The 10230-nt window shown below is 39.4% G+C and overlaps 1 protein-coding gene across 1 annotated transcript in view; it reads left to right on the top strand.

Annotated features, from left to right (window-relative positions):
• The window catches only part of LOC110029581 (SNF1-related protein kinase regulatory subunit gamma-1), a 32868-nt gene extending 23657 nt beyond the window's left edge, over positions 1-9211 (top strand). Inside the window, exons 5-6 of the mRNA XM_020731934.1 lie at positions 8427-8590; positions 8688-9211. Of these exons, the coding sequence (XP_020587593.1) occupies positions 8427-8590; positions 8688-8985 (462 nt within the window). The 3' untranslated portion in view covers positions 8986-9211. The remainder of the gene's footprint in view (positions 1-8426; positions 8591-8687) is intronic.
• The last annotated feature ends 1019 nt before the right edge of the window (positions 9212-10230 follow it).

The raw sequence follows: 10230 nt of genomic DNA, 5'->3' as shown, positions 1-10230 counted from the left end.
CAAGTCAAAACATTTATTTGCATAAAACATTTATTTGCATGACTGCCTGAAATTGAAAAAGATAATGTCTTGCTTTTTTCAAGTTTACAAATAGAACAATCAACTACTAAATTCTTATATGTAGAATAAAAAACACCACTTTTATGTAAATGTTTCAACACCATATCATTTGGATGACCTAGTCTTTTATGTCAGATGTCTGTCTTATTCTCAACAACTGAAGATGCTAATAAAATATTTTGAGGAACAGTAAATTATAATGGAAACAGTCTGCCCACTTTAGGCCCATTCGCTATCACCTTTCCCGACACCTGATCCTGCACAATACAACCATCACGAGAAAAATGTACTTCACAGTTATTATCCGGAATTTTTGACCGGAATTTGACCAACAGAGAGTAAGTTAGTAGATAATTTAGGAGAAACCAAAACATGTTTGAATGATGAGTTAATATCACCAACTGTCGTAATTGGAATATTATTTCCATTAGCAACTTGAATATGTTAAGTACCAATGTATGGTGGTTGGTTATGCAATAGCTCAGCAGTGTTAATCATATGATTTGTGGCGCCTGAATCAACAAACCAAGGAGTAACCGAAAAAATAGTTTTACCTTTCCCTTGCAGGCCGAGAGCAGAAAATGCAGAGATAATCATCTGTTGAACCATATAGGGTGTGACAGTTGATTGATTATTGTCAGCAACAGTAGAGGTCGAGACAGGATTGTCGGATACCGTGGCATGAAGTGCTTGTGGTTTGCGATTTTGGGGTCGTGTTGGGCATTCTGTAAGAGTATGTCTCTTTTTCTTGCAATATTTACATATTTTATTTTCACAATTCCGTGCAATATGACCAAATTTCTTGGAGTTGTAGCACTGTACTGGCTCCTTCCCTTTGGTCTCAGCAGCATATGCCACATTAATTATTTCTAATGATTCACATGTTGTACTGATAGTAGCTTGTGTCGCCAATCTTTGTTCTTTGCCCAAAACAAACATCCAAACACGGAACATGATCTCTGTTCAGCAACCCAGCTCGAGCAGTTTCAAATTCAGGTCTCAATTTCATTAAAAACTGATCACGAAGACTTTTTTCATGAATGGCTTGAAGACTGGCTAAGTTCTCCTTTGACACTTTAGCATATATAATACCAGTATATTCGCTCCATAAATTTAAGAAACCATAATAGTATTGTTCGATTGAAAGATTACCCTGACTATAATTACTCATGTCAAGTTCCAATTGGAAGCGTTTCGCAGAATTATCTTGATTATAAACGCGCTTCAGGTATTCTCATATTTCTTTAGCTGTACTAAATGATCGCAAATTGTTCACCATATGAGCCTCAATAGATCCCAAAATCCAGGAAACAATCTATGCATCCTTTGCTTCCCGTTGACCAAGATCTTGACTCAGTAGGAGTTGGGGTAGATCCATCAATATGACCCCAAAGCTCCTTCCCTTTTAAGAACATTTTGAGCTGAAATTCTCATGCGGCATAATTCTTTCACATAAATTTGATAACTAAGATTTCATAAGACATTTTAAAATAAATAAAATTCAAATCCAAAGGCTAGGGTCGTGACGATCGATCCAACGGAGTGGATGCAGATTGGAGCACGGCAGGAACGAACGACACCCGAACGGCAGACCGCGGCACGATAGGAGAGAACGCGCAAGCGAACGAGCAGGCGAGGCACGATAGATCGAAGGCACGGCAGGGAGAACGAGCAAGCGAGGAACGACAGATTGAACGAGCAAGCGAACGAGCAGGAGAGCACGACAGGATATGACGAGCGAGCGGAGATGTCCGAAGATCGCGGAAGACGATCGTGACAGATCGCGACAGGAAGGAGATCGCGGCAGATCAGACGGATTTCGCGACAGATCGGAGCGAAGGAGATCCACGCTCACCGCACCAAAGGAGATCCATGCTCACCGCACCAGAGGAGATGTCGTAAAACTCAACACCAGAGCTCCGATCGAAGGGAATGGCTTGAAGCAGCGGTAGAACTCAAACAAAGCGGACGAAGACGCCGCAGAACTCAAAAACAAGAACGACTTCTCCGGTGAGGAAGCAGTCGAAAATGCCGGCCAAAGGTAACAAAAGCTAAAATTTCAAGGATTCACGCTCTGATACCATGACAATATTTTGAGCAAATAGGCTCAATGCCTCTTCCTTGCTTTCATTTTTTGCGAAGAAGGAAACTCTTTATTATGTCTGATTTCTTTTATTCCTGATCGATAGTCACAAACTCTCAATTTTCCATATTGATAAAAAGGTTATTATCATTTTTTTAACTGCTGCTTTTGTAATTCTTTATTCATCCCTTTGGTTTGTGAAATAGATTCATGCTTATTGCATTTTGTAGGATTTTGAATCATTAATTATATATCCGCAAATTACATCACAATCTTACTTTACAGAGAGAAAAAAATGAAGAAAAGGTGAAAATGGAAGTGAGAAGATATGAAAATTCCACTTTAAAAAACTTGGTATAAAAGATTGGCGCTAGGTTACATTTGAAAGCATAAATAGGACAGCTAGAAAAGAAAAATAAATAAATTCAGTTAGCTACACTTGCCAATCTCAGCATAAAAGATAAGCTTATTATTTCCCTTTATGCTAGAAGATTCTTTTTGCTTTTATATATATTTTGTACTTTTATAAATGTGCTTAATTGATGAGAAAAACTTCTGGAGCTTGCTATACCTATTTCTCCTTTCTGTGTATCTACTTTCATACGGTATTAGAGCCGGTATTCTCAATCAAGGCAGCTTTCTTCTCCCGGTCATTTGAGGTTGCCCTCCGAATCCTTCTCCTAGTCACCTGGGACCGCCGTTTGAAGTCATGCCGAACCCCTTCAAAGTCTGCTTCCTGAGGGGGTCAAATCTGGAAAGGCTGCTGCTCTCTGCTTCCTCAAAGATCTCATTCCCAGCTCTCAACTTCTTGTCCAAACTCCTTTTACAAGTCGTTTAGCATTTGCCCTCTGAGCTCCCTGCTGTTCCTTTACATTTGCTGCTCTCTGCTTTGTGTTCCGAGTGACTACCGGGTAAGGTATCTCCAACAATGGGAGATTCTCAGACGATTCTTCTTCATACCACATGGATCCCACCAACTCTCAAATTAGTAATATCAAAAGCCTGACCTAACATCTCCTAGCAGCAGATAACTCTCCAGTATGGAAAGCCCAAATCACAAAAATATTCACTGCAAATGGCTTCTTTGGATTCTGGGATGGCAGCAACCCCTCCCCTCCCAAATTTCTCTTCCCAACATCAACTTCTTTAATCATGAATCCACAATTTTCCTGGCTATAGATTGATCCAAACCTGTCCGCAGTACTTTACTCCATCTCTCTTTTTATCCTCCCGTACGTCTTCAACCTCACAACCACGGACGAAATCTGGGCCACACTTTCAAAGCATTTACAACCTACCAACCGGTGAATGCTCATCTAGCTGAAAAACGAGCTGCATTTGCTAAACATGAAAGATTAGTCGATGATACAATACATATCCACCGCAGAAGCCTTGGCAAATAATATTATGGTGGATGGAAGACATCTTGATCAAGAGGATATCATTCTCTACACTCCCAATGAGTTATCACCACAATATCAAACATTCATGACTGTTATTCAAACTCAAATTCAACCATTAGTGTTAGATGTTCTCTATTCTTTTTTATGCAGTGAAGAAATTAACGTGGCTACGAATAATCTGAAACTTGAGACACATCCCAATGCCACATGCACTTCAAGCCTCCAAAAGAAACCAGAACGCCTATACTGGAGGATGAGGAAGTGGTTCACCCTCCCATACAGACAGGGAATGAGGGGGTCACAGCAACAATAGATCCATAGTGATATATCAGATCTACAACAAAGTTGGCCATTCTGCCACCACATGCTAGCTTCATACCAATCTGAACTACCGCTTCAACAAATCAGGCTTTCAATCCTTCAACTTCCGACTGGATCCTAGATTCAGGCGCGGCAACATACATGACGTTGGATCTTCATCACCTACAAATAACAGTACCAACTCATGGATCCGAACAAATGACCGTGGGTAATGGTCAACCAGTTTAAATTCACCACATTGGAGTTGGAATCTTACCTACGCTTACCCGTAAGCTAAATTTAACTCAAATTTGGCATGCTCCCTCCCTATCTCATAAATCTACTTTCGGTTCAAAAACTTACAAAAGATAACAATGTATCTCTTCATTTTGATGCCACTGGTTTTACCATTTTTGATCCACAGACACCCAAGGCTCTACTTCGAGGCCACTGCTCTAAAGGTCTCTATCCTTTTCACATCACTCCCTCGACAACATCAACTCATCAAGATCTTCATACTTCCCTTTCTCTTCCTTCAAAATGGCACAGACTGCTTGGCTACCCCATACCAATGTTCTCAAGGGTATTAACAAACTACATCCGACATTAGGCATTCCGTCCACTATATTACCATGTAAGAGCTGCAATGTTAGTAAAAGTCATACATAACATTTTTCTCTTACATCATATAAGTATATTCACTTTCAACTTATACACATATATTTGGGGTCCTTCCCTTATTGTCTCTCATCAAGGTTTTCGTTATTATGTTATTTTCATTTTTGACTAATCATACTTTTTTTGGGTTTCTCCTCCTGTTGCAAAAACTAAGGTGACTACTAAATGTATCACGTTTATTAATATGATTAAAACCTAATTTAAGATAAGTGTCACTTGCCAATGGTGAAGGGGAATTTATGAGTGCTAACCTTGCAAAATTTTGCAACGAAAATGTCATTATCTACCAACTATTATATCACTGCACTCCGGAATAGAACGGGGTTGCGGAACACAAACATTGCCATCTCATTGAAACAACTGAGCACTACTTTCTGATGCATCTCTCCCATATAATTCCTTGGTCGACACCTTACTTAGAGTTGCCTATCTAATTAACATAATGTCATCTAGGAACAACTTGGATGCATCTCCATATGAACTTTTATATGCCACAAACCTACCTACACCCATCTCAAAGTGTTTGGTTGTGCATGCTATTTGTGGATGCAACCACAAGTGGCCCATAATCTAGCTCTAAGGTCCGCTCGTATTTTATTGGGATCACCCATTCACTAAGGCTAAAAGTGTCTTCATCTAAATTTGGGTAGGATAATAATCTCACGGCATGTAATTTTTGGTGAAAATCCCTATTCATTTACTACACAACCAAACCGCCACTCTTCAATACCAACCACAAGCATTATCAACCCTTTCCTCCTCACATGTGCTACCTGCCAATACTCAACTTCAACCGACCCGTCCAACTTCCGCTTCCACGCCACTTATCTACTGTACCTAAGAAAACCGAATCACTGTAGCTCCCTCTCCCACACCAAAAGACAACTCCAATGCCTACAACTCATCTGGCGCTGACCAGGGCCAAAGCCGAAATTCAGTAAGTAGTCCAACGCTTGAATCTTTTGCACCAACTTGAATAGCCACTTGATCCTATGTGTTACTCCCAAGCTGTGAAGTATACGCACTGGAGGAAAGCCATGAATAAGAAATTTCATGGATTTCAAGCACAAGCCACTTGGGAATTGGTTCCATTACCACCTATTCAATCAATATTGGGGTATCGTTGGACTTACAGCACCAAATTTAATTTCTATAGATCAGTGGCCCTGTACAGGGCTTGATTGGTAGCTCGAGGACACAAACAAGATTTGGGGATCAATTATCATGATATGTTTAGTCCGGTTGCAAAGTTATCTACTTTCCGAACACTATTTACTCGTGTTTCAGAAATAATAGCCTATATTTCAATTTGTTGTATTGAATGCTTTTTTTTTCATGGAGTTTTAGATGAAACTGTTTATATGCAGCAACCTATTGGATTTATTGATACTCAATTTCCGTCACATTAATGTCTACACAAAAAGGCCATCTATGACTCCAAATAATCTCCCCGACAATGGTTTGCCATTATTTCAACATTCTTCATCAATGTGGGATCTGAATTCGACATAGCTGATCCATCTTTACTTATTTCCCAACAATCTACCTATAGTACCTATCTTCTTCTAATGTGGATGACATCCTGATCACAGGTGCATATGACTCTACCATTGTAGAGTTGAAAAACAAACTTGATTCCATATTTCAGATCAAAGATTTGGGACACGTATCCCGATATTTGTATTAAAATCACTCGCACTGCTTCTTTCCTTTTCCTGGTCCAACAAAGGACCTTCAACAAATCTTACAAACAAAAGATATGCAGGGATGCAAGGCGGTGTCTAATTCATTGCCTAGGAAGGTCAATCCATCTATGGAAACTATTAATCCTATGAATGAGCCAACAACCTGTAGGCAACTGAAGGGCTCGCCGCAGTACCTCACAATTACTAGACATGATATCTCATTTGTCATTAATCTGCTTTGCCAGCATCTGCATAATTCATCTACATACCATTACCAATTGCTTAAGAGGGTACTTCGCCTCCTACATGGTATAGCCGATCAAGACATTCTTATTACACCATTTGAGCTTCAATTACAAACCTACTCAGATTCTGATTGGGTAGCAGAATCTACCAAACACAGATCTAACATGAGTTATTGCTCGTACTTGGGAAACACATAGATTTATTGGACAATAAAAAAACAACACATAGTGGCATGGTTATCGACGGAGGCAAAATATCTCTCTCGCTTGCTATCGAGACAACCGAAGTCATTTGGCTATGGCGCCTTCTACAAGACTTTGACATTCTTCTACAGTATCCTACCGAACTTCACTGTGATAATATCTCAGCCATGGAAATGACTATTAATCTGGTATTTCACCCTCGCACAAAACATATTGAAATCAACTACCACTTTATATGTTATCACATTCTGTCACGGGATATACAAATTCATCAAATTCACGCTCGGGACCAATCGGCAGACTTGCCCACCAAATCCCTCTCCAAACAACACTTCAACCAGCTAAAATCCAAGCTGATGGTGCAACCTCGACCCATCATCTTGCAAGGGGCTGAAAGCATAAATAGGGCAGCTGGAAGAAAACTGAAACAATTTCGTTTAGCTACACTTGCCAAATCTCAATAGAAAAGATAAGTTTATTATTTCCTTTATGCTAGAATGTTATATTTTCTATTATATATATTCTGTACCTTTATACGTATTTTTAGTTAATGAGAAAAATTTTTGGAGCTTGCTAATACCTGCTTCTCTCTTCTCTCTATCTGCTTTCTTAGCATTAACTTGGGTTCTTTTCACAAAGCCCTATTTGTAAGTTCGAATTTATGTTTGAGCACAGTAAACAAGGGTACATAATGTGGTACATGAGTATTGAAAAGCATAAAGCGAGGCCCATTTGTTACTTGTTGCAAAATACAGCAGGCGCATAATGTAAGTGGGATGTCGAATTTGTACTCAACAGGCTAGGAGGAAGTTATTGGTTTTACTTCTAAGAGTTGCTAGGTGGCTTTTGGGCTTGGGTTTAATTATGCCTGAGCTGGATCAGTTGGCTAGTTCATCATGAGTGTAGCACACTTTCTATGTTCGTAATGTACTCTTAATGTGCCTGGCTGGTGAGTTCACTTTGAACTTGGCTGGCGAGTTTACGTTGAGCTTGGCTGGTGAGTCTGTGTTGAGCTTTGTAGTTGAGTTCATTTTGAACTAATTTGGCGAGTTCAATCTCTTTGCAATACAAGTTCGTCCTTGGAATATTTGGGTGTCTATTCTTTTCTCTCTTTCTTTTTACTTAGTTCCCCTCATAAATCTATGTCAAAACCAAGAGCCCCGTGAAGTTTTCTATAAGGAGGTTTACAAGTTGAAGGAATTCATCAAGGCGAGGAGGAAACCATCTTCAAGAGTCTTACTAATTCATAACCCTATCTCTCTACTCTACTATTTTTCTTAAAACATGTCAAAATAACATAAACAATAAATTTTATGCGTGCGTGTAAGGATCCATTTTATATTTTGAGCCTACCCGAGAGAAATCAGTTATGAGTATGCTTACTCGTTATTTTATAGGCATTTTGCTGAACGCTTTACAGTATTCATTATTTTGTTTACACTACACCTTGAAAAGGTATTATGACTATTAATTGATTGACTGCACATGCAGGACTGCTAGCTGCATTAGTTAAATTTCTTGTTTACATATAACTTTGAAATCAACGGCAGGAAATTTCTTCTGTTACTAGAGTTGGTTGCTTAATGCAATCCTAAAAAATAGAAAGTTTCCTGAAACTAGTTTTTCCACCGTGCAACATTCATTATTTGTGTATTTTTGTTTTTTGGAATCAATTTACTTTCATATTCGGTTCTGTTTGAATATTTTACTCTAAAGCACATATCTCTATCTCCAACTTATGATAATTAAAATCCTACGCCTTTTTTAGGCCTTCGAGGAGGAACCAGTCCTCAGTGCCTTCCAATTGATGAGGAAAAGGAGAATTGGTGGACTCCCTATCGTTGATGAAAGTGGTCATAAAGTGCTAGGCAATATAAGCATAAGAGATATACAATACCTTCTAACTGCTCCAGAAATATACAAAAACTTGAGGTATGTGAGGACTAGTCTACATTATAAATAACTGGCCCATTTGTTTCCCATAGAAATCTTGCAGAACCTGTGCTTCAGCTGATTTAACTCGCTGCAGATCCATCACAGCCAAGAACTTCCTTGCAGCAGTCAGAAATTACTTGCAGGAGCGTGAAGAGGCCTCACCTCTACTTCATAGCGTTATCACCTGCAAAAGAACAGACTTACTAGAAGACATCATATTGAAGTTGGATTCTGAGAAGATACACAGAATATACGTAGTCGACGAGGATGAAAATTTGGAGAGTGTTATTACACTAAGAGACATTATCTCCAAATTGGTACACGAGCCGCATGGTTACTTCGGAGATTTCTTTGATGTTGTGGTTCCACTACCCGCGAACAGTCGGGTTTAAACTGATGTAGCTTTGGCTTGTGCTTATTCTGCCCTCCTGCTGCTGTTAAAAGGTTGCTACTAGGCTCTCTTTTTTTTAGTGATTTTTTATGCTCACCATCTTTTTCTGGCGTCTGGTTTGTAAATTCCTGTGCCCTGCAATCTTGGGTTGTCTTTTTCTGATAGTCTTAGTGGATGACTAAATACTGTCTACTTGAAAGGAAAGGATTTTGCTTTCTTTTGACTCATTGCAGTTGAGCAGCATACATATAAATATTTGACTATTGATTTGTAGCTGTGGAATATTAAAAAAAAAAAACTAAAACATAATGTTGACCAACCACCCAAAAGAATAAATGACATTATGATATTCAGATTTTACATATATAATTTTAACCATTCAAAACCTTCACTTAAATTTTTCATGAGTGACCTTAGGAGGGTGGTTGCAATGAAAAAAATAATGAAATTTTTACATTTAAAATTTGGGTGGTTAAACTATTATACTTAATATTATGGATTATACGCAAAAACTTAATAACTAAATTATATTTGTTTTTGAAACAAAACCCTGTAAACTTAGAAAACATCTAAATTTTCTTCTCAACAACAACTAATCGAGTCAGCTGTCAGCAGTTGAAGTGGTGAAGTAGCGAATCAAATGTTGCTGGTGCTTTTTGCTCATTGCGTAGCTTGATTAGCAAGCGAAGCATGATATAGATATATATATATATTTATACTTTAGTATATCGTATATGGAAGGTCTTTATACGAGGGGTCCAAGCACGGGGAAAAAATTTGGGTACATAAGATGTACGCAGCGCTGCGTGCGATAGCGAATCACCGGATGACACGTCGGTTTAGTCGGCCCCACCACTATAAAAATATACTTCTTACCGTGCGTGACCCGTCGACCCGACCCGTCATTGTAACCTCCATGTAATCCCGATGTAAACTCCGCTGTCCACCCCATGTACCGCGCGTGTAAGCCCCATGTAATCCCGATGTAAACTCCATTGTCCGTACCATGTACTGCGCCTATAAGCCCCATGTAATCCCGATGTAACCTCCGCTGTCCGTACCATGTACTGCGCCTATAAGCCCCATGTAATCCCGATGTAACCTCCGCTGTCCGCCCCATGTACAGCGCTTGTAAGCCCCATGTAATCCCGATGTAACCTCCGCTGTCGACAAAGGATGTAATCCCGGTATACATTCCGCGGATTCGCCATTGTAATCCGCGTGTACCATCGTTGTACATCCGGTG

Source organism: Phalaenopsis equestris, unplaced genomic scaffold, assembly GCF_001263595.1.
Source record: "Phalaenopsis equestris unplaced genomic scaffold, ASM126359v1 Scaffold000596, whole genome shotgun sequence".
NCBI lineage: Eukaryota > Viridiplantae > Streptophyta > Magnoliopsida > Asparagales > Orchidaceae > Phalaenopsis > Phalaenopsis equestris.
The sequence above is the reverse complement of the archived record's forward strand: the minus strand, read 5'-3'. Positions and strand labels throughout refer to the sequence as shown.